The 26,333-nt window shown below is 39.6% G+C and overlaps 1 protein-coding gene across 1 annotated transcript; it reads left to right on the forward strand.

Annotated features, from left to right (window-relative positions):
• Window positions 12,544-12,960, forward strand: LOC107636558 (leucine-rich repeat extensin-like protein 3). Its single transcript, XM_016340058.1, has one exon. The coding sequence runs from the start codon at window positions 12,544-12,546 to the stop codon at window positions 12,958-12,960; it is 417 nt and encodes a 138-aa protein (XP_016195544.1).

Below are 26,333 nucleotides of genomic sequence, written 5' to 3' on the forward strand. Positions count from 1 at the left end.
AACTTTACCCTTTCTCTTGGATTTAGCATGAGGACATGCTATTGTTTAAGTGTGGGGAGGTTGATAAACCCATATTTTATGACATAATTTATGCTCAAATTGAGTGTTTCTATCAATTCTTCACCCATTTATTCATGTAAATTGCATGGTTTTACTATTCCTTCCTTATTTTATGATATATGTGAAAAACATGTTTCCTATGCTTTGAAAATATCAATTTTAATTATCCTTTATTACCATTCGATACCATGATTTGTGTGTTAAGTAATTTTAGATCTCATAGGGCAGGAATGGCTCAAAGGACAAAAAAGAAACATACAAAAATGGAAGGAAAGCACAAAAATGGAGTTTTGAAGAAAAGGGCAACGGCGCAAACGCATGGACGATGCAAACGCATGCCTAGCACGAAAGGGCAGCGACGCGTACGCATGGATGACGTGGACGCATGCCTTGAGCATAACACAAATGACGCGTACACGTATCTGACACGAACGCGTGACCAGGAAAACTCCCAGATGACGCGAACGTGTGACCCACGCGAACGCGTAACAGACGTCACGTACAAGAATCTGCAGAAAAATGCCACCAGCGATTTCTGGACCCTCTTTCGGCCCAAATCCAAGCCAGAAACACAAAATATAAGCCAGAGAATGGAGGAATCAAAAGGGATATAGAGAGAATGATGCCAGGTTATCTTGGCCAGTTTCACTAACCTTTTCTTTACTGTTTTTAGGTTAGTTTCATGCATTTCTTTAGGAAATAAGCTAGTTTTGGGTAGATATTCACTTATGCCTTGATTCAAGCATACATTGTGCATTTTACATAATATCATGAGGATTTTGCATAAGTTTAGTGACAAATATTATGTTGCATTACTCATGACTTGGACTAGAGCTTTGATGCACTTTATTGCTTGATTTCAGGACTAAAAGGAAGCAAGAAAAGGGGAGGTAACTTGCAAGATTAATGAGCAAAGTGATTGCCAATAACACTCTCAAAAAGCCATCAATGCCCACGTTAGAGAGTTACGTTAACTAAGTTAACGTCAACTCTAACGTGGAGAAGAGAAGTTGAGCCAACGTTAGTGACACTCAACATTGTCACTAACGTTCCGATGTGCCCCTAGGTCTCACGTCAGAGTCCACGTTAACTAGGTTAACGTGGCTTCTAACGTGGCCCTTGCCATCCTTCGAGAACGTTAGTGACATTCAACATTGTCACTAACGTTCCGATGTGCCCCTAGGTCTCACGTCAGAGTCCACGTTAACTAGGTTAACGTGGCTTCTAACGTGGCCCTTGCCATCCTTCGAGAACGTTAGTGACATTCAACATTGTCACTAACGTTCCGATGTGCCCCTAGGTCTCACGTCAGAGTCCACGTTAACTAGGTTAACGTGGCTTCTAACGTGGCCACTTATGAGTAATTGCCAACGTTAGTGACAATGTTAAGTGTCACTAACGTTCTCGAACTTATATTCTCACTAAATATTAACACCCCTAATGTCCTGAACTAAAGTCTCTGCCCACTTCGCACTTTCTCTCTGCAAGTAAAGCCAAGCCCAAATAAAGAAAGGAAATACTTCAAACTCAAGATCCAAAGGCCCAAGACTTGAAGAATCACACTAGAAGCTGAGAAGAGTAGTATATATAGGAGTAGCTTTGAATTGAGAAGGAGTTCTGGAGGCTGGAAAAAAGAGAACTACTCTCTGTATTTTACTTTCTTTGCAATTTCTAGTTTTATGATGTATTCTCCATCTTTATTTTCATTTTCAAGAGCTATGAACAACTAAACCCCTTTCATTGGGTTAGGGAGCTCTATTGTAATTCGATGGATCAATACTAATTTTCATTATTCTTTTTCTATCTTTCCTCTTGATTTTACTTGAAAGCTTTCGATCTTCATCCAATTGAGTAGTTATCTTGGAAGAGAAGCTACTCAAACTTGGATCTCTTTTGAACTTTGAAAGAGGAATGAAGAGATCAAGCTAGAAATGCTTTCTCATGCTGGACCAAATTGGGGTTGGATGGGTATGTGACTATAACCCTCTCAATACTTGATTTGGGAAATGCATGTGGTATAATCAGTGACCATACTTCATCTCTTCTCATGAGCAATTGACCAAGGAATTGGCTGTTGATCAAGATTAGAGAGATTGAATTGCAAGAAATTGTAATTCAATCACTCAAGATTGCCAAGGAGATCAATGAGTGCATTGATTGAGGAAGAGATGAAAATGAACTTGATCCAGAGAATTGCAACATCTCCTAAGCTCAATGAACTCTCCATCTCTTATCTTACCCATTCTCTTTAATTTATGCCATTTACTTTTATGAGCAAATCCCCCATTCCCATTTACAATTATGCAATTTATTTTCAGTCATTTACTTCCAGTCCTTTAATTTTAGCATTTACTTTTCTGTTATTTACATTCCCGCCATTTTTATTTTCTGCAACTCTCAACCCAAATTTTGGATTCGCTCAACTAGAACATTCTTCTAACTAAAGTTGCTTGATCAATCAATGCCTGTGGGATTCGACCTCACTCTATTGTGAGTTTTTACTTGACGACAAATTTGGTACACTTACCGAAGGGAGATTTGTTGAGAGTCAAGTTTTCCGTGCATCAAGTTTATGGCACCGTTGCCGGGGATTGATTGTGCATCAACAATGATTAAATTGGAAGATCACTAGATTGAGCATTTTTTTTTGTGAATTTCATTTTTCTGTTTGAGTGATTTACTTTTTGTTTTAGTTAAACTTCTTCCCTTCCCCCTCTACTCGTTTGTTTTTCTTTGTTATTTTCAATTCTGTTTGCTAACCCACTAACTGTTTGATATATTGCATCACCCACAACTAACAGCAATTCTGACACAAATACTGTCTTCATCTATTTTCTTTGCTTATACTTGTTGGTTGTATGACAGGGAGAAGAAGCGGGGCTTCAACTTCCTTTGATTCTGAACCTAAGAGAACCTTCCTTAGACTAAGGAGGGAGGCAAAAGAAAAACGTGTAGTTGGTGCTGAAGAAGAGGAGGAACACTTTGAGGAATACTTTGAACCAAACATGGAAGAAAACATGGAAAATCATCATGAAGAAGGGACTCACAACCATGGCAGAGGAGGTGGAGCAAATCATGCTGGGGAGGATAGAAGAGTTTTGGGCTCTTACATTAATCCAAACCCAGGCAATTGTGGAAGTAGCATCCAAAAGCCAACAATCCATGCCAACAACTTTGAACTTAAACCACAGCTCATCACCCTTGTTCAGAACAACTGTTCGTTTGGAGGAGGTGCCCAAGAAGACCCCAATCAGCATTTGACCACCTTCCTGAGAATATGTGACACAGTGAAATCTAATGGTGTTCATCCTGACGCCTATAGACTGCTCTTATTTCCTTTCTCACTCAGGGACAAGGCAGCCAAGTGGCTGAAATCCTTCCCAAGGGAGAGCTTGACAACACGAGAGGATGTGGTGAACAAATTCTTAGCAAGATTCTACCCTCCTCAACAAATCAATAGGCTGAGAGCTGAGGTTACGTTCAAACCTTCAGGCAACAAGATGGTGAGACTCTATATGAAGCATGGAAACTTCCGAAAGAGGGAACACAAGAGGAGTGATGGAGCTAAACAATGTAGATGCTCTGTTGGCCCAAAACAAGCTCATTACCCAGCAGCTGGCTGACCTCACCAAGAAGATGGAGAGGAACCAAGTAGTAGCAATCTCATCCTCATCAACAATCCAAGAAGGGGTGAATGAAGAAGCAGAGGGGAGTTAGGAGCAAGCCAACTACATTGGGAATTCACCAAGGAAAAACTATGATCCATACTCCAAGACTTACAACCCTGGATGGAGAAACCACCCAAACTTTGGGTGGGGAAGTGAGCAAGATCAAAACCAAGACCAGAGACGTTACAACTCCAACAACAATGCAGCTCACCAGTAATTCACATCTGCTCCAAATCACTGATCAATTGATGACAAGCTCTCTAAGATTGAAGCCTTACTTGAAGGAATATGCCATGAGATTCAAGAAAATAAGGTGTTCAAAGAGGAGGTGCGAGTCAATATTAAGAACCAGGGAGAGACCATTAGGAAGATAGAATTCCAGGTGGGATATTTAGCTGAGAAGATTCCCAAACCTACTGATAGCTTCCCAAGTGACACGGAGAAAAACCCCAAGGGAGAAGCAAAGAAAGTAAGATGGGAAGATTACAAAATGGTCACTACAAGTGATCAAGAGATTGAAGACAAGCAAGGCAAAATGTGCAAACAACCTGAAGACAACTCAACAAAGGAGGAGGATAGAGATCACAAAGAACTAGAAATCTCACAACAAGAGCTGCTGAAGCTCTATGCACCATTCCCTCAACTGCTCAATGGTGCTGTGGGAAAAAGAATATACTCAAGGTTCCTAGACTTGTTTGCATCTCTTCATGTGAACATACCATTCATCAAGGCAATTCAACAAATGCTTACATTCATCAAGTATATGAAGGAACTTCTTCCCAGGAAAAGCTCACTCAAGGGAGGGCAGATTATAGTGATGAACAAGGAATGTAGTGCCCTTATCCAACCTGAGTTGCCTACAAAAAGAAGAGACCCAGGAAGTTTTCATATCCCTTGTGCCATAGGTGAAACTATGTTCGATAGAGCACTATGTGATTTGGGGGCCAGCATCAACTTACTGCCTTTATCCCTGGTGAAGAGGCTGCAGATTAATGAGATAATGCCCACAGATGTCATTATTAGACTGGCTGACAAAACTCAAAAGCAAGCAATAGGAGTGGTGGAAAATGTGTTGCTAAAGGTTGGGAAGTACTTTCTCCTAACAGACTTTGTCATTCTGGACATGGAAGAAAGTCACACTCACCCAATCATATTGGGAAGACCATTCCTAGCTACGGCCAGAGCACTTATCGATGTAGAGAAAGGGAAGCAAATATTGAGAATCCATGATGAACGACTCAGCTTCAATGTCTTCAAACTCTCACAAGAAACAGATCAAAAGGACAAGGAACTAAGCACAAACGATAAGGAGACACTGAAGGAAGAGACAAGCACTGAAGCACAGCCAGTTCATTCTGAAACCCCCTCAATTGATAAACAAGGAAAATAGCAATTGCCACAGCTCAAAGAAAAGTTAGAGGACACTAAACCTCTAGAGGCAAGTGAAGACAGCATCCCAACTCATTGGAGAAAAGAGGTCACCAAGGGGAAGGCAACCTCAAAAGAAACAAAGAAGAAGGTACCAAGGAGATGGAGGAACAAGAAGATCCCTACGGAAGACTTCTCTCCAGGGGATAGAGTTGTCTCAGCTTACTTCCCAGATATTCCCCCTACTCTCCCTACTGTGCCATCTCAATTACCTAAGGTCTTCACTATCAACAGAGTTCTTTCCCTGGAACATGTGGAGATAATTGATCCAACCAATGGATACAAGTCCACAGCAAGAGGGGAGGACTTTAAGCACTACCAACCACCATGATGAAGGAAAAACGTCAAGCTAGTGACGCTAAAGAAGCGCTTCATGGGAGGCAACCCATGTTTTATATGCTTTCAGATGGTAATGAATAAGTCAATCTTTATGAGCTTCAATCCAAACTTGACAAACAATTGGTGTAAATCTTCTTATGCAGAATATAGTGAGGAACAAGTTTGGTGTTCAAAGCAAACCAAGATGCATGCTAGTCTTGGGAAGCTTTGAACACAAAACTTCCATCACAGTGATCCAAACTAAGTTTGGTGTCACCTCATGGAGCCACCAAAATGCATATAAGGACCCACCAATAGTTAGTTAGTTAGTTGGAATTCATAAATGAACAATCAAATCCCTTCTTTCATTTTATTCTAGCCGTAGAGTTTCAATTTTTTTATGATATTAATTGCCTTATTTTAAATCTTTATAGGAGAGGAAAAGAAGCATGAAAAGGGATTGATTGGACAATTAAATGCGGGAGATTTCGCCACTTAATGAAGAGCACTACACACATGTCTCAAGAGGGAACGCATGGGGAAACGCTGCCATGCAACATTGGAGAAAGAAGACCCTTGAAGACCGAACCAATCACTCTCATTAAGTGATGATCCTTGTCTTTCCTTCATAAGCAACCCCAACTAATGATAACAAGGTAGTCATGAACTTCCTCAGGAAGAATATCTTTAGCCGGTTTGGAGTCCCAAGAGCTCTCATAAGTGATGGAGGGAGCCACTTTTGTAACAAACCACTAGAAGCTCTCCTCTTACGATATGGGGTAAAACACAAAGTAGCCACACCTTACCATCCTCAAACAAGTGGGCAAACTGAGATATCCAACAGAGAGCTGAAGAGGATCCTGGAAAAGACTGTGGGTGCATCTAGAAAGGATTGGTCGAAGAAGTTGGATGATGCTCTTTGGGCATACAGAACAGCATTCAAAACTCCACTTGGAATGTCTCCATATCAACTAGTCTATGGGAAGGCTTGTCACTTACCACTGGAGCTGGAACACAAAGCTCTTTGGGCTATTAAGATACTAAATTTTGACAGCATTGCTGCTGGTGCAAAAAAGATCTTGCAGCTGCAAGAGATGGAAGAATTCAGGTCACAAGCCTATGAAAACACTAAGATGTATAAAGAAAAGGCAAAGAGAAAACATGACATGCATCTGGCACCCAGGAGTTTCGAAAAAGGGCAACAAGTACTCCTTTACAATTCTAAATTAAGGCTGTTCCCAGGAAAACTCAAGTCAAGGTGGTCCGAACCTTTCATGGTTACAAAAGTATCACCATATGGCCACATCGAAATCACGGATGAAGGTTCAGAGAGGACTTTTATAGTGAATGGACAAAGACTCAAGCATTACCTGGGCAACATGGGGGAAAACCCCAGAGTAAAGTACCATCTCAAGTAATTAAGGACTCGTCGAGCTAGCGATGATAAAAGAGTGCTCTGTTGGGAGGCAACCCAACCTCAGGTAGTTTCACTTTCATCTTTATTTCAATAAAAATCACAATTTGTTTCCCCTGTATTGTAAGGAGCTAAGTTTGGTGTTCCACACCAGAACAATCCAAGAGTGGTAGTGTAGTTCTAAGTTTGGTGTTCCACTAAAAGACATTGGTTAGAATTACACTCCACTCCAAAAGAACATTGCTAGCTCCATCCAATCAAGAGAAACCACTTAGATGTAGTTAGACTATAGGTGATCATTGCTTTGTTAATAACAAGATATGAGGGTCTCTGCATATATGCAATGTTTTGTACTGGGCAAAGAACTAAGTTTGGTGTTCACACACCAAATTGAGTTCAAGAGGCACAAGCATACATGTAAGCTACCGTTTTAAATTCTGTCTTTTAAGTTCTGAATAGGTCTATGTACACTAGTCTTTATGTTACTGCACCATCACTTAACTTACTTGTATGCTGTCCCTTTAAATCAAATAAAAAGAGAATGATTTTTTTTAAAAGACCAGAAGTAGAGTTCATAATGTGGAAGTGCATTCACGAATCTTTGGGGTAGTCATAAGTTAGCTAAGTTGGTTCAACCACAAGGCTGGGATGACAATTGTCTGGCCTGAATACTTTGCTTTGGATACACTCATGAGACTAAGTTAATAACAAGATCCTAATAAGAGAAAAGGGAAAGAACAATGGAAGTGAAAAACAGAAGAAAAAGAGTAAGCAATAAGGATAGGCATCAATGGTTTTAATCTTGAGGCAAGTGTCTGTGGTGCTCCTGTGTGAGGGAGCTACTTGGATGAATAAGCTCTTAGGGGTGCCTTATCACCTGGTAACTTGGCTTAACTAACTCGGGATTATCAGCTGAAAGTCCACTATCAAGAGTAACCTTCACTACAGAGCATTTAGTAACCCAAAGAGGTGCTGGACACCAAGGTCTCAAGAAAAGAAAATAAACAAACTATATACCTGTGGTGTGTATGTATGGGGGAGAGACTTGAGGGAGTAAGTCCTTAGGGGTGCTTCAACACCTAGCACCTTGAACCAACTGGTTCGGGAGTGTTGGCTGAAAACTTATCTTAAAGAGTTGCCCCCTTACAGAGCACTTAGCCTAAATAACACAAACAACCCTTGAAATAACAATAAAAGGATCAATGAATAAAAGCCTCATGGGATATAAACAAAGTAAGTGTTTAGAGACATGATAAAGGTCTGAAAGCCAGTAATGGAATGAACCTAAGTTGCTATGCATGAAACCATCATAAAATCAGTAACATGACTTCCACAAAAATGACTCATTCCTCTCGATATTCCATTCATCATTCTCTTGTTCCAGTACTTGCTTAGGGACAAGCAAGCTTTAAGTTTGGTCTTGTGATGCCAGGGCATCTTGGCCAGTTTCACTGACCTTTTCTTTACTGTTTTTTGGTTAGTTTCATGCATTTCTTTAGGAAATAAGCTAGTTTTGGGTAGATATTAACTTATGCCTTGATTCAAGCATACATTGTGCATTTTACATAATATCATGAGGATTTTGCATAAGTTTAGTGACAAATATTATGTTGCATTACTCATGACTTGGACTAGAGCTTTGATGCACTTTATTGCTTGATTTCAGGACCAAAAGGAAGCAAGAAAAGGGGAGGTAACTTGCTAGAAGCTGAGAAGAGTAGTATATATAGAAGTAGCTTTGAATTGAGAAGGAGTTCTGGAGGCTGGAAAAAAGAGAACTACTCTCTGTATTTTACTTTCTTTGCAATTTCTAGTTTTATGACGTATTCTCCATCTTTGTTTTCATTTTCAAGAGCTATGAACAACTAAACCCCTTTCATTGGGTTAGGGATCTCTGTTGTAATTTGATGGATCAATACTAATTTTCATTATTCTTCTTCTATCTTTCCTCTTGATTTTACTTGAAAGCTTTCGATCTTCATCCAATTGAGTAGTTATCTTGGAAGAGAAGCTACTCAAACTTGGATCTCTTCATTGATTGAGGAATAGATGAAAATGAACTTGATCCGGAGAATTGCAACATCTCCTAAGCCCAATGAACTCCCCATCTCTTATCTTACCCATTCTCTTTAATTTCTGCCATTTACTTTTATGAGCAAATCCCCCATTCCCGTTTACAATTCTGCAATTTATTTTCAGTCATTTACTTCCAGTCCTTTAATTTTAGCATTTACTTTTCTGTTATTTACATTCCTGCCATTTTTATTTTCTACAACTCTCAACCCAAATTCTGGATTCGCTCAACTAGAACATTCTTCTAACTAAAGTTGCTTGATCAATCAATCCCTGTGGGATTCGACCTCACTCTATTGTGAGTTTTTACTTGACGACAAATTCGGTACACTTGCCGAAGGGAGATTTGTTGAGAGACAAGTTTTCCGTGCATCAGAGAACAACTCAGTAATACAGAATTTAAGGATTAGATGTAGTTTTAGAGAGGGAGGTTCTCTCTTTTCTCTTAGGATTAGGATTTAGGATTTCTATTATGTTTAAGCTATGATCTCTTCAATTTCAGGTTCAATGTTCCTCTAAATTATTTTCTACTTTTACTTATTTCATTACTTTAATTGATATTTATCTTTCCGATTTGGCTTATGAACCATTCATGTTATGATTTTCTTAATTAATATATTTTGAGGTATTTAAAAGTAATGAATGTTTTATTTATGATGCTTTCACGTTAGAATTATTTTCCCCTTTTGGCTTTGGTTAAGTAATTAGCAACACTTGAGTTATCAAACTCAGTTGTTGAATGAAATTGGAATTCTTTGCTGATTGATTTGTACTCCAATAACTCTAGTCTTTCCATATGAGTTGACTGGGATCTGAGGATCAAATCAATCTGTTCACTTGACTCTCCTTTGTTAGCAAAGGTTTATTAAAGTGGGAGTAGAATCCAATTCTCATCACTCCTGATAAAGATAACGAGGATAGGACTTCAATTTCTTATACCTTGCCAAGAGACTTTTATAATTATTAATTTATTTTTCTTGCCATTTAAATTACTTGTTCCTTATTTTAAAATTCCAAAAATACACTTTTACTCATAACCAATAATAATTCATACCTCCCTGCAATTCCTTGAGAGACGACCCGAGGTTTAAATACTTCGGTTATAAATTTTATTGGGTTTTGTTACTTGTGACAACCAAAACTTTTGTACGAAAGGAATTCTTATCGGTCTAGAAGCTATACTTACAGCGCGATTGTATTTTTTATAAAATTCTTTTTTAGCAATAGATCCGTTCTTCAAAATGGCGCCGTTGCCGGGGAATTGCAATTGTGTGCTTTATTATTGGTTATTGTAAATATTTTCTTTTGCTTGTTTATTTGTTTTTATTTTTGCTTTTAATTTTTATTATTTACTATGAATTCTCACCCCTATCGCTCTGAGTTTGGTTCTAATAATGTTGAAAGGAATGGGAGCTATAACAGGAACATCCATCAAGGTCAAAACAATCAGAGATGGACAGAGCCACGAGGATTTGATCAAGCCTTTAGGCAACAACACCTTCCAAACTATCATGGACGATGACCATTCAATAATGCATGTCAGAACAATAGTTATGGTGGACCCCCTTGTAATTACCGACAAGCCCCACCATACGCCTATGAACCACCAACTCAACACAGCTTTGAACCACCACACTCACAAGCCAACTACCGCCATTCACCTCCATATAACCCTAACCCGTATCCACCCTAATTCCAACCTAATTACTCCCAAGAACCACCACTTCGCTATGCACCATGTCCATATCCATCACTCCAAGAATCAAGGGAGCAACTCAAGGAAACATTTGAAAAATTTCATGCCACATTTCACCAATTGAATCAAGCGATAAATAGACTACCTTCCCGACGTTCGGACACTCAAGGAACCCCATGGCTTCATGTGGACAAACTAATGAAGAACGCAGCATGAAGGAGATGCTAGAAACCCCACTGGACAGCACGGAGCATGACTTTATACTGGAACAAGTGGAGGAAGCTGAAATTATAGAGGAGGAAGAATTGGTTGAAGACTTAGGAGATGCTGAACCTCCATGGGAATCCAGAATTGTGGGGAATTCCGTCAGAAAAAGTGTAGTTGATGTTAAGGAGGATAGTGCACAACCCCCGAAGCATGTATCCTATGAAGAACTGGACGGAATAACTCAACAAGCAAGCTTCCTTGATAATGAAGATCACGAGTCAAAGTCCCCTAGTAACGAACATGCATCCGCAAGTGAATTCTTCGAAATGGAAGAATCTTCCCCAAGTGAATACGAAGATGATGCGGAGGTAGATTTTTTGCAACCTCCAACTTATGACTTGAGTGATGAGGAAGATATCGAAGACTTGGATCAAGATGTGGTTGACATTGAAGAAATTTGCAAGGAAGTGGAGGAATTCACAGAAGAATACAAGGGAGAAAAGCTTGCAAAACCACTGGAAACACATATCCCAAGACCATTACCACCCAATACTAAATTCAAGTGGGTAAAATCCTTAGCTTTTATCTTTACCTTTCCACTTGAATATGGTTTACTTGAAACAGATGGTCAGCTTAGAGCTCTTTGCGGCTTTAAGAGTAAAAAGTAAATTGTTCGTGCTCATGGCTGGTATGCAAGATTCAATAAGGTTCCACGCTTCAATCTGAAGTGTAAGGATTGGTTTCGAGTTCGATTGAAAGGGTCTTGGAGAATGTTCAGCCATCTTGGTGAGAATGCAACTTCCAAACCGCTCGGCTGGAAAAATATAAATCAAGACAAAGGCGGATATAAAAGAAAGGTTTGGGATCCTAGAATCTATTATGACATTCAACACCCCGGGAACCTGAGAACCTGTTTGAATTTACTCAAAGGCTATACATGCCTAGTTTGGGACCCCAGAAGCTATTGGCATTCCAAACAGTGGTGGAGATTTCTGGATGAATTCATGCACAAGCCACCATAGCAGGGAGCTCATCAAATGTCCAACTTAAGGACTTTAACTAAAAGTGCTAGGTGGGAGACAACCCACCATGGTATGATCGTTCCTTTTTCAATTTCAATTTTATTTCGTTTTGTTTGTTTTTAAATTTTATTTTATTCTATTTTTATTGAACCTGGAATTATTCATATCACCCATATTAGCACCGCATATTGTATACTGCATAATTGCATAAAAAAAAAATCACCCACGCGAGTGTGCAGGCCACGCGTGGTCGTCGACTGGAAATCGGCGTAAAGAACCAACGCCCAGAAAGTTGGGCTGGAATTGTGTGGCTGGTGTGCGTTTAGCACAAATCGGCCCACGGGTTCGCCTCCCTAACGCGAACGCGTCACATGCACTACGCACATCCCACGCGAAAGCGTGAGCGACGCATATGCGACGCATGGATTTTAGGAAACCTCATGGAAACAGAGAGTTGTGCCAAAACGATGCTGGAATCGTGCGTTTCGCATAATTCTGAGCGACGCGTTCTCGTGCCCCACACGTACGCGTCACTTTCATTATCCCACAATCACGCGATCGCGTCAATGACGCGTTCGCGTCAACACCTTTTTCGCCCAAATCACGCGATCGCGTGAATTCAAAAACACTAACCCCCATTCACGCGAAACCCTACCCATGGCGTCACCCAAACCCCCCCACCCCCATCTGCAACCTCTCTTCTCTCATCCCCCAACCACCACCACTCCTGGCCGCCCAGACCTAACCGCCGCGCCGCCATCCCGACCGCCGACGCTCCCCCCTTCTTCTTCTCCTCCCTCCCCTTCTTCCCTTCCCCTTCTCCCCCTTCCTCCTCCCTCCACAACCACCAAACCCCACTGCCGCCGCCCCATCACCGAGCCGCCACCACCGCGCCACCACCAGCCACCACAACACAACCAGCAACCCCTTCTCTCCCCCCTTAACCCTTATCCACCCAAACCTGTCCCACCATGGACCATCGCCGTGCTGCCACCCATCGCCGCCGCGTCACCAACACCACCACCACATTCCCACCATCTCTCTGTTCCATACATTTATTCCTCTGCATATTAGGTTCCACCGAACACTGAATCCTGTTTTCCGTTAATTAGTTAATAATTTTTTCGATTTTTTTTTCAAAATTAGGATAGTTAGAGATGCATGATTGTAGTGGATTTTAGGTGGTTAGCTAGCTAGGATATGGTTAGTGGATTTAAGCCTGATAATTGCACCGTTCCTGCTACATGTTTTTATGTGATTAGCAATTCTGAATTGGCTGTAATGATGTCCTGTTCATATGCTGTTCTTTCATGTTTGATGCTGCTATTATACCATGTTAATATTTTCAGCACTATTTACTGTCATATGAACTGATTTTCTTGTTGTTTATTACCCGGGAACATCCAATTTTAGCCAAAATACTGCCCAATTTTCTGCAAATTTATGGTTTAATCTACCCTCATTCATGTATTGGTTTGGAAATTCAATATTTTGCATTACTTGGCTACAACCAAACCAATTCATGAATGCACGGACTGGCATTCTTATTCCTTTTGGTTCCCTGAGTAATAAATTACTTATTGATGATTTCATTCTCATTTTACACTTACTTTATCTATCAGAATTATCATCAATAAACTGCAATCCTTGCTTGAATATGAGTTAATTATTCTTCAAGTCTGAGAAATTCTTGGTAACTAGGAAAACCATACTCATGCCACTCACCTTAACTTCCTTTTTAACCCCTAACCAGTTTAACTTTCTAACCTCTCTTTTTGGTTTTTACCAAACTACTTTCACTTTCTAACTCAAGGCATGATTACTATTTTTCCTAATTAACTTGAATTCCACTTCTATTACATTTTGGATTGTGATTTTTAATCTCAGACTTTTAACTCGAATTCAATCCAAAATGTACATATATTTACCTCATTTCATGCTTTTATTTCTCTTTTCCCTTTATGCTTACATTGACAAACCTTACTTGCCTACTTGTTTTCCTGCTTTAGTTCTTCAATTATATCCTGCTCCTTCTTCTTTTCAGGATGTCTGATCCCAAAAGTAAGGGAAAAGGCAAGGCAACTACAGTCAAACAGAAAAGAGAAGAATCTTCTACCTCTATCCTGGATCTCCTTCACGATGATTCCTGGCGGAAAAAGAACTTTACCCCGCAGGAAAAGGCCGACCAGCTCCTCACTGCCACAGATCAAGTCAAATTTGTAAACAGATACTGTGAGCTAAAGTATCCAGTGTTTGCCACTTCTAGGAACCTCTACCTGGAAAGAACTCTTAAAATTCTATAAGAACTCACCCAGTACACTTCCGAACAGCTGAAACAAAGAGGCTAGTTCTTCTTGGAAAGGAACTTGATAGAGGTCAATGCTTCTTGGGTTAGAGAATTTTACTGTAACTATTTCAAGACTTCCCTGGATGCAGTGCACCTCAGAGGGAAACAAATTTTAGTCACTGAGGAAGCTATTGAGGACATCCTCCGGCTTCAGCCTAAGTCAGATCAGCCTGACGGTTACCAAAAGGCTGAAGAGGATATGAGATACATGAGATTTGATTGGGATGCAGTCAAGCAGAGAATAGCCCTTTATCCTACTGCCCCATGGGTCATGGGAAAGAATACAGTGATGCCTAAGGGAATCAAGCTGATATATTTGAATGATGAGGCTCGGCTTTGGCAGCAGATTCTGAGTAATTACATTATGCCTAGCACTCATGAGACAGAGGTGCCCGCTACTATGATCACCCTCATCTGGTGTGTGATGGAGGGTAAGGACCTGTATCTTCCACGTTTCATTAGGTATTATATGGCCAGGGTCCATGTCAGAGGCACTCTCACTTTCCCTTATCTGATTACCCAGCTAGGCCGCCAAGCTGACGTGCCTTGGGAGCTTGCTGATGAGAAGCCAACTGTTGTAGACTGCAAGAAGATCATTCCTCACAGTAGGAAGTTTCTGGCATTAGGGTATAGACCTCCTTTTCTCACTGCCTCAGGTGAGGCAGCCACATCTTCAGCTGCCCCTTCTGCATCCACTGCTGCCCCAGCTCCTTCCACTGCACCTCCCTCTGCTCCTGAGCCCATTTTTCATCTGGTGTACCGCCTCTTCGCACGCCTGGATCGTATGGAGCATCGCAACAAGCGATGCTATGAGCACTTAAAGTTGATGATCCGATCTGGCAGCGACATCCCTTCCGAGCCTGACACCGCTTCTGAGCCATCTGATGCGGAGGCAAATGATCATGAGGCGGAGGCACATGCCCAGGCTGAGCAGAGAGGACCTGAGCAGGCTACACCACACCATGAAGAACCCCACCAGATCTAGGCCGCAGATCCGGCAATTCCTCTACAGACAGAGCCTTCACTTCAGCAGGCAGCTCCTCCGACGCTTACCGAGACTATAGACCCTCAGCCTACCACCGAGACACCTACTGCGCATCCTTTCAGAGAGGACACTTCTCACACCCAGCTTGAGTGAGCATCGAAGACGATGCTATCATTTAAGTGTGGGGAGGTCGCCATCTCTGGCATACATTATTTTAGTGAACCACTTTTCAAACACTTTTTTTATCCTATTTTGCTTATTTTTATCTTTATTTTTATTTTTATCTTATCTTGTCTTCCAGTACTTGCACATTCTTTTTCTGTATTTTTATAGTATTTCTTCATTTTGCACTTTGGTTTATATATTTATCTTAGATATGTAGTTTAGTCTAGTTGCAATTTTAGTTATTAAGTTGTGATATAAAATATATAGATTAATTAGTTTAAGTTTACCCTTTTAGCATACGATAACTTGGATTAATTGGAAATAAAAAGAGTAAACCAAAGACTTTAGTATAACAGAATCACAACAATCCACACACTGTATATATATAGCAATAAATGTTGGCTAATTTAAACAACATTTCTTCAAGGAAGAACACTAAGATTTTAAGAGCCACCCTAAGATCCACATTGAGCATAATGGGAACTCTTGATTTCCACTTGCATGACATACATAACTGATATATGGTTTTTGAGCCAGAGAACACACAACCTGTGAGTTTTTGAGTCTATTTGTATGGTTACATTATTTAACCATAATTATTTCATTCTTGTGTGTTCGCCCTTCTTTTTTTTTACTCTGGTAATTTTTACTTTGTTTTAATCTATATGTCCAATATAGAATGTAGATACATACCAATATATGATTGAGGCCATTATTTAAATTGCTCACTTATCCCAAATTAGCCTACCTTTTACATCACCCTTGTTAGCCCCCTTGAGCCTTTTAAATCCCCTTCTGTTCTATAACCACATTACTAGCCTTAAGCAGAAAAACAAAATAAAAATCCCAATTTGAATCCTTGGTTAGCTTAAGATAGAAATTGTGATACACACTATGTGTGGGGAAACGTGGGAACATGGGTTGATAGGAAAGGATTACGGTAATAAAATAATCAGGAATTTGGGAGCATGTTCATGTAAAATAAAATTAAACCAAAACACCATGTGCGATGATATATGCTTATGTTTCAAAAAAAAAAACAACCTTTTTATAATATAAATAGATAAATAAGGTGACAAAATTACCCCAATAATAAGTTTAGAGATCAATGCACATGGAAGTAAGAGCAAAAATAAATTTGGTACATGAGTATGTGACACAAAAGTGAAAAAATTGGGAAGACCAGGATAGTTTGGAATTTTTTATCTATATGTTAGGTGAGACCTTAGACTAATTAAGGATTCAACTTATAGCTCACTTAGCCTTATATATATACCCCTACCTTTACCTTGGCCCCATTACAACCTTTAAAAGACCTTATGATGTTTGTATGTACACATTGTATATTTGTTGATTGGTTAGATGAAGAACAAAGTTTTAGAAAGCAAGAATAGAAAAGAATAGAGTGATTAACCCCAAACACTGAGTGACTAGAGAGTAAACACAAAATCCAATGAGGGTTCAATAGCTCATCACCATATATCTCTGTTTAATTATTTAATTGTCTTGCAAGCTTATGAAATATTTTTAACCCAACTCAATTGTGACAGTGCTTTAACATGATATAGGTTTGGCTATACATACATAATTCCTTGAAAATATGAATCAAATTAACCATATGTAGGCTCTATATATATAGGTGGATAATAATTAAAATTGTATGATTCATGTAGGTAGATTGCATTTAGAATAAATTGCATTGCATGAGATTCCACCATTCTAACTTTACCCTTTCTCTTGGATTTAGCATGAGGACATGCTATTGTTTAAGTGTGGGGAGGTTGATAAACCCATATTTTATGATATAATTTATGCTCAAATTGAGTGTTTCTATCAATTCTTCACCCACTTATTCATGTAAATTGCATGGTTTTACTATTCTTTCCTTATTTTATGATATATGTGAAAAACATGTTTCCTATGCTTTAAAAATATCAATTTTAATTATCCTTTATTACCATTCGATGCCATAATTTGTGTGTTAAGTATTTTCAGATCTCATAGGGCAGGAATGGCTCAAAGGACAAAAAGGAAATATACAAAAATGGAAGGAAAAGCACAAAAATGGAGTTTTGAAGAAAAGGGCAACGACGCGAACGTATGGATGACGCGAACGCATGCCTAGCACGAAAGGGCAGCGACGCGTACGCATGGATGACGTGGACGCGTGCCTTGAGCAGAACGCAAATGATGCATACGCGTAACTGACGCGAATGCGTGACCAGGAAAACTCCCAGATGACGCGAACGTGTGACCCACGCGAATGCGTGACAGACGCCACGTAAAAAAATCTACAGAAAATGCCCCCAGCAATTTCTGGACCCTCTTTCGGCCCAAAGCCAAGCCAGAAGCATAGAATATAAGCCAAAGAATGGAGGAATCAAAAGGGATACGGAGAGAACAACTTAGTAATACACAATTTAAGGATTAGATGTAGTTTTAAAGAGGGAGGTTCTCTCCTCTCTCTTAGGATTAGGATTTAGGATTTCTATTATGTTTAAGCTATGATCTCTTCAATCTCAGGTTCAATGTTCCTCTAAATTATTTTCTACTTTTACTTATTTCATTACTTTAATTAATATTTATCTTTCCGATTTGGCTTATGCCCCATTGATGTTATGATTTTCTTAATTAATATATTTTGAGGTATTTTAGATTAATGATTTTTCTATTTATGATGCTTTCACATTAGAATTATTTTCCTCATTTGGCTTTGGTTAAGTAATTAACAATACTTGAGTTATCAAACTCAGCTGTTGAATGAAATTGGAATTCTTTGCTAATTGATTTGTACTCCAATAACTCTAGTCTTTCCATATGAGTTTACTGGGATCTGAGGATCAAATTAATCTGTTCATTTGACTCTCCTTTGTTAGCAAGGGTTAATTAAAGTGGGAGCAGAATCCAATTCTCATCACACCTGATAAGGATAACGAGGACAGGACTTCAATTTCTTATACCTTGCCAAGAGATTTTTATAATTATTAATTTATTTTTCTTGTCATTTAAATTTCTTGTTCCTTATTTCAAAAACTCAAAAATACACTTTTACTCATAACCAATAATAATTCATACTTCCTGCAATTCCTTGAGAGACGACCCAAGGTTTAAATACTTCGGTTATAAATTTTATTTTGTTTTGTTACTTGTGACAACCAAAACTTTTGTACGAAAGGAATTCTTGTCGGTCTAGAAGCTATACTTACAACGCGATTATATTTTTTATAAAATTCTTTATTAGCAAGAAATCCGATCGTCAGTTGGCAATACCTTTTGTTTTCTGAATGAATGCTTGAACAGTGCATATTTTTGAATTTGTTGTTTATGAATGTTAAAACTGTTGACTCTTGAAAGAATAATGAAAAAAGATAAATGTTATTGATAATCTGAAAAATCACAAAATTGATTCTTGAAGCAAGAAAAAAGTAGTGAAAAACACAAAGCTTGCGAAAAAAAAAATTGACGAAAAAAGAAATAAAAAAAAGAGAAGAAAAAGAAAGAAAAAAAAAAGCATGCAGAAAAAGCCAATAACCCTTTAAACCAAAAGGCATGGGTAAAAAGGATCCAAGGCTTTGAGCATTAATGGATAGGAGGGCCCAAAGGAATAAAATCCTGGCCTAAGCGGCTAAATCAAGCTGTCCCTAAATCATGTGCTTGTGGCGTGAAGGTGTCAAGTGAAAAGCTTGAGACTGAGCAGTTAAAGTCGTGTCCCAAAGCAAAAAAAGTGTGTTTAAGAGCTCTGGGCACCTCTAACTGGGGATTCTAGCAAAGCTGAGTCACAATCTGGAAAGGTTCACCCAGTTATGTGTCTGTAGCATTTATGTATCTGGTGGTAATACTGGAAAACAAAATGCTTAGGGTTACGGCCAAGACTCATAAAGTAGCTGTGTTCAAGAATCAACATACTAAACTAAGAGAATCAATAACACTATCTGAGTTCTAAGTTCCTATGGATGCCAATCATTCTGAACTTCAAAGGATAAAGTAAGATGCCAAAACTGTTCAGAAGCAAAAAGGCTACAAGTCCCGCTCATCTAATTGAAGCTAAACTTCATTGATAAGTTTGGAATTTATTGTATTTTCTCTTCTTTTTATCCTATTTTATTTTTAGTTCCTTGGGGACAAGCAACAATTTAAGTTTGGTGTTGTGATGAGCGGATAATTTATACCCTTTTTTGTATTGTTTTTACATAGTTTTTAGTATGTTTTTATTACTTCTTATTATATTTTTATTAGTTTTTATTCAAAAATCACATTTCCGGACTTTACAATGAGTTTGTGTATTTTTCTGTAATTTCAGGTATTTTCTGGCTGAAATTGAGGAACCTGAGCAAAAATCTGATTCAGAGGCTGAAAAAGGACTGCAGATGCTGTTAGATTCTGACCTCCCTGCACTCGAAGTAGATTTTCTCGAGCTACAGAAGCCCAATTGGCACGCTCTAAATTGCGTTGGAAGGTAGACATCCTGTTCTTTCCAGCAATATATAATAGTCCAAACTTTTCCTGAGATTTGATGGCCCAAACTGGCATTCAAAGTCAGCCTAAAACCTCTTGGCGTAAAACGCCCAAACTGGCACCAGAATTGGAGTTAAACGCCCAAACTGGCTCCAAAGCTGGCGTTTAACTCCAAGAACAACCTAAGCACGAAAAAGCTTCAATGCTCAGCCCAAGCACACACCAAGTGGGCCCCAGAAGTGGATTTCTGCACTATCTGCACTTAGTTACTCATTTTCTGTAATCCTAGGCTACTAGTTTATTATAAAAACTACTTTTAGAGATTTATTTTATCATCTTTTGGTAGAGCTTAATGCCATATTTCACGTTTGGAAAGGCTGGCCATTTGGCCATGCTTAGACCTTTTTCACTTATGTATTTTCAACGGTGGAGTTTCTACACCCCATAGATTAAGGTGTGGAGCTCTGCTGTTCTTCATGAATTAATGCAAGTACTATTGCTTTTCCTTCAATTCTCGCCTACTTCTTCTCCAAGATATACTCTTGTTCTTAATTCAGTTAAGTCAGAATGACGGGGTGACCCGTGACAATCACCCAATCTTCATTACTCGCTTAGCTAAGATCGCGTTCCTGACAACCACAAAGCGATCTACATGATGTTCAATATAGTCATTGGACGACAGCTGGAGTATACTCTCTTGGATATCTAATACACGGACCAAGTCCGTGAGATTAGTATCTTCGTGGTATAGGCTAGAACCATTGGTAGCATTCCTGAGATCCGGAAAGTCTAAACCTTGTCTGTGGTTTTCCGAGTAGGATCTGGGAAGGGATGACTGTGATGAGCTTCAAACTTGCAAATGTTGGGCGCAGTAACAGTGTGCAAAAGGACAATGGTCCTATTCCGATGCTAGCGGGAACCGACAGATGATTAGCCGTGCGGTGACAGCAGAAAATACATAAATGAGGTAACACATGGAAGGAGGTAACACATGGTTGGAAGAAGTCAGTAGGAAAGCAGAAGTTCAGAAGCAACAAAGCATCTCCAGATGCTTATTTGAAATTCCCACAATGAATTACATAAGTATCTTTATCTTATTTTATGTTTTATTTATCTTTTAATTATTAAAACTTCATAACCAATTGAATCCTCCTGACTGAGATTTACAAGGATGACCATAGCTTGCTTCAAGCCGACAATCTCCGTGGGATTGACCCTTACCCACATAAGGTTTATTACTTGGACGACCCAGTGCACTTGCTGGTTAGTTACGCGGGTTTGTGTAAGAAGTCTTGACATCACGTTCTCCCACACCAAGTTTTTGGCGCTGTAGCCAAGGAACAAACAATCACGATTTCGTGTACCACCACTCATGAGCTCTAATAAGTATTCTTCCTCTGAAGAGGATGAAGTTATTATTGAAGAGCAAGTTTCTCAGTATCTAGGAGTAATCATGAAGCTGAATGCCAAGTTGTTTGGTAATGAGACTTGGGAGGATGAACCTCTATTGCTCATCAATGAACTAAATACCTTGGTTCAACGGAAATTACCTCAGAAGAAACCGGATCCTGGAAAGTTCTTAATACCTTGCATCATAGGCACCATGACCTTTAAGAAGGCTCTGTGTGACCTTGGTTCAAGTATAAACCTCATGCCACTCTCTGTAATGGAGAAACTAGGGATCTTTGAGGTACAAGCTACTAAAATCTCACTAGAGATGGCAGACAATTCAAGGAAACAGGCTTATGGCCTTGTAAAGGATGCCTTAATGAAGGTTGAAAGGCTTTTACATCCCTGCTGACTTCATAATCCTAGATACTGGGAAGGATGAAGATGAATCCATCACCCATGGAAGACCCTTCCTAGCCACAGCAAGAGCTGTGATTGATGTGGACAGAGGAGAGTTAGTCCTTCAACTGAATGTGGACTACCTTGTGTTTAAAGCTCAAGGATCTTCTTCTGTAACCATGGAGAGGAAGCATGAAAAGCTTCTCTCAATACAGAGTCAAACAGAGTCCCCATACTCAACTTCTAAGTTTGGTGTTGGGAGGCCAAGATCAAGCTCTGAGTCTCTGTGAAGCTCTCTAAGAGCTCACTGTCAAGCTATTAACATTAAAGAAGTGCTTATTGGGAGGCAACCCAATGTTATTTAATTATATTTAATTATTTTCCATTGTTATTTTATATTTTCCTTAGGTTGATGATCATGTGAAGTCATAAAAACAACTGCAAAATTAAAGCAAAATAAAAAACAGCATGAAAAATAGCACACCCTAGAGGACAGGCTTACTGGCATTTAAACGCCAGTAAGGATAGCAGAATGGGCGTTTAACACCCAGCCTGGCAGCATTATGGGCATTAAACGCCAGAATGGGCAGCACTCTGGGCGTTTAACGCCAGAAAGGGCTGTCTGGCGTCTGGCTGGCGTTAAATTCCAAAAATGGGCAGCAGACTGGCATTTAACACCAGGAAAGGTAGCAGAGCTGGCGTTTAATGCCAGGAAAGGTAGCAGAGCTGGCGTTAAATGCCAGGATTGGCACACAATGGGAATTTGAACGCTAGAATGGTGCAGGGAGCAGAATTCCTTGACATCTCAGGATCTGTGGACCCCACAGGATCCCCACATACCCCACATCTTCTTCTCTCCTCTTCACACCTTTTCATAACACTCTACCCCAAATACCCTTCACCTATCAAATCTTACCCTCTTCCCCATATCCTCTTCACCACTCACATCCATCCATCATAAACCCCACCTACCTCACCATTCAAATTCAAACCATTTCCCTCCTAAACCCACCCATTCATAACCGAATTCCCTCTCTCTCTTAGACTATAAATACCCCTCCTTTCCACCTTCAATTTCACACATCATACACAATACACCCCCCTTGGCCGAACCCTCTCCTCACCTCCATCTCCTTCATTTCTTCTTCTTCTAATCCTTTCTTTCTTCTTTTGCTCGAGGACGAGCAACCATTCTATGTTTGGTGTTGGAAAAGCTAAGCTTTTCTATTTTCCCATAACCACTAATGGCACCTAAGGCCAGAAAAACCTCTAGAAAGAGGAAAGGGAAGGCAATTGCTTCCACCTCCGAGTCATGGGAGATGGAGAGATTCATCTCAAAGGTCCATCAAGACCACTTCTATGAAGTTGTGGCCAAGAAAAAGGTGATCCCCGAGGTCCCCTTCAAGCTCAAAAAGAGTGAATATCTGGAGATCCGACATGAGATTCAAAGAAGAGGTTGGAAAACTCTCACCAACTCCATTCAACAAGTTGGAATCTTAATGGTTCAAGAGTTCTATGCTAATGCATGGATCACTAGGAACCATGACCATAGTGTGAACCCGAACCCAAAGAATTGGCTCACAATGTTTCGGGGGAATTACTTGGATTTAGTTTAGAAAATGTGAGGTTAGCATTCAACTTGCCAATAATGCAAGGAGATCCTCACCCTTTCACTAGAAGGGTCAACTTTGATTAAAGGTTGGACCAAGTCCTTAGGGACATTTGTGTGGAAGGAGCTCAATGGACGAGAGACTCAAGAGGCAAGCCGGTTCAACTAAGAAGGCTTGACCTCAAGCCCGTGGCTAGGGGATGGTTAGAGTTCATCCAACGCTCTATAATTCCTACTAGCAATCGGTCTGAAGTTACAATAGACCGGGCCATCATGATCCATAGTATCATGATTGGAGAGGAAGTAGACATTCATGAGATCATATCCCTAGAACTCTACAAGGTGGCGGACAAGCCCTCCACTTTGGCAAGGTTAGCCTTCCCTCATCTCATCTGTAACCTATGCAATTCAGCTGGAATTGTCATAGAGGAAGACATCCTCATTGATGAGGACAAGCCCATCACTAAGAAAATGATGGAGCAAACAAGAGAGCCCACTCATGGACCTCAACAAGAGCATGAGGAAATTCCTCATCATGAAATCCCTGAGATGCCTCAAGGGATGCATTTTCCTCCACAAAACTATTGGGAGCAAATCAATACCTCCTTAGGAGAATTAAGTTCCAACATGGGACAACTAAGGATGGAGCACCAAGAGCATTCCATCATCCTCCATGAAATTAGAGAGGACCAAAGAGCCATGAGGGAGGAGCAACAAAGGCAAGGAAGAGACATTGAGGAGCTTAAGCACTCCATAAGACCTTCAAGAGGAAGAACTAGCCATCATCACTAAGGTGGACCCGTTCTTTAATTTCCTTGTTCTTATTTTCTTGTTTTTCAAAAATTATGCTCTATGTTTGTGTCTTTATTACATGATCATTAGTGTCTAGTGTCTATGTCTTAAAGCTATGAATGTCCTATGAATCCTTTACCTTTCTTAAATGAAAAATGTTTTTAATTGCAAAAGAAAAAGAAGTACATGGATTTCGAATTACATCTTGAAAATAATGTAATTATTTTGATGTAGTGGCAATACTTTTTTTTTTCTGAATGAATGCTTGAACAGTGCATATTTTTGATATTGTTGTTTATGAATGTTAAAATTGTTAGCTCTTGAAAGAATGATGAAAAAGAAGAAATGCTATCGATAATCTGAAAAATCATAAAATTGATTCTTGAAGCAAGAAAAAGCAGTGAAAAGCTTGCAAAAAAAAAGAAAAAAAGAAAAATTTTGGCAAAAAAAAAGAGAAAGAAAGAAAAAGAAAAAGCAAACAGAAAAAGCCAATAGCCCTTTAAACTAAAAGGCAAGGGTAAAAAGCATTCAAGGCTTTGAGCATTAATGGATAGGAGGGCCCAAAGGAATAAAATCCTGGCCTAAGTGGCTAAACCAAGCTGTCCCTAACCATGTGCTTGTGGCGTGAAGGTGTCAAGTGAAAAGCTTGAGACTGAGCGGTTAAAGTCATTGTCCAAAGCAAAAAGAGTGTGCTTAAGAGCTCTGGACACCTCTAACTGGGGACTCTAGCAAAGATGAGTCACAATCTAAAAAGGTTCACCAGTTATGTGTCTGTGGCATTTATGTATCCGGTGGTAATACTGGAAAACAAAATGCTTAGTGTCACGGACAAGACTCATAAAGTAGCTGTGTTCAAGAATCAACAGACTGAAATAGGAGAATCAACAATACTATCTGAATTCTAAGTTCCTATAGATGCCAATCATTCTGAACTTCAAAGGATAAAGTGAGATGCCAAAACTGTTCAGAAGTAAAAAGGCTACAAGCCCCACTCATCTAATTGGAAATGAGCTTCATTGATATTTGGAATTCATTGTATTTTCTCTTCTTTTTATCCTAGTTTGTTTTTAGTTGCTTGGGGACAAGCAACAATTTAAGTTTGGTGTTGTGATGAGCGGATAATTTATACCCTTTATGGCATTCTTTTTACATAGTTTTTTGCATGATTTAATTACTTTTTATTATATTTTTATTAGTTTTTTATTTAAAAATAACATTTCTGGACTTTACTATGAGTTTGTGTGTTTTTCTGTGATTTCAGGTATTTTTTGGCTGAAATTGAGGGACTTGAGCAAAAATCTGATTCAGAGGCTGAAAAAGGACTGCAGATACTGTTGGATTCTGACCCTGCTGCATTCGAAATGGATTTTCTGGAGTTATAGAAGCCCAATTGGCGTGCTCTTAATTGTGTTGGAAAGTAGACATCCTGAGATTTCCAGCAATATATAATAGTTCATACTTTGCCTGAGATTTGATGACCCAAACTGGCGTTCAAAGTTAGCCTAAAACATCTTGGCGTAAAACACCCAAACTGGCACCAAAGCTGGCGTTTAACTCCATAAACAGCCTAAGCACGAAAAAGCTTCAATGCACAGCCCAAGCACACACCAAGTGGGCCCCGGAAGTGGATTTCTACACTATCCGCACTTAGTTACTCATTTTCTGTAAAACCTATGTTACTAGTTTAGTATAAAAACTACTTTTAGAGACTTATTTTACAGCTTTTATCTTATGTTATCATAGACCATTGTACACGTTTTTGGAGGCTGGCCTCAAGGCCATGCTTAGACCTCTTTTCACTTATGTATTTTCTACTGTGGAGTTTCTACACCCCATAGATTAAGGTGTGGAGCTCTGCTGTTCTTCATGAATTAATGCAATTACTACTATTTTCTACTCAATTCACGCCTACTTCTTCTCCAAGATATACTCTCGTACTTAATTCAGTTCAGTCAGAATGAAGGGGTGACCCGTGACAATCACCAAATCTTCGTTACTCGCTTAGCCAGGATCGCGTGCCTGACAACCACAAAGCGGTCTACATGATGTTCAACGTAGTCGTTGGACGACAGTTGGAGTATACTCTCTTGGATATCTAATACACGGACCGAGTCTGTGAGATTAGTATCTTCGTGGTATAGGCTAGAATTATTGGCAGCATTCCTGGGATCCGAAAAGTCTAAACCTTGTCTGTGGTATTCTGAGTAGGATCTGGAAAGGGATGACTGTAAAGAGCTTCAAACCTGCGAATGTTAGGTGCAAGTGACAGTGTGCAAAAGTATCAATGGATCTTGACGTTAGGATAT

Source organism: Arachis ipaensis, chromosome B04 (assembly GCF_000816755.2).
Source record: "Arachis ipaensis cultivar K30076 chromosome B04, Araip1.1, whole genome shotgun sequence".
In the NCBI taxonomy this organism is placed as follows: Eukaryota; Viridiplantae; Streptophyta; class Magnoliopsida; order Fabales; family Fabaceae; genus Arachis; species Arachis ipaensis.

What these genes read in the sequence shown, in the direction of transcription:
- LOC107636558 (XM_016340058.1), top strand. Translation starts at nt 12,544, where the DNA reads ATGGCGTCACCCAAACCCCCCCACCCCCATCTGCAACCTCTCTTCTCT.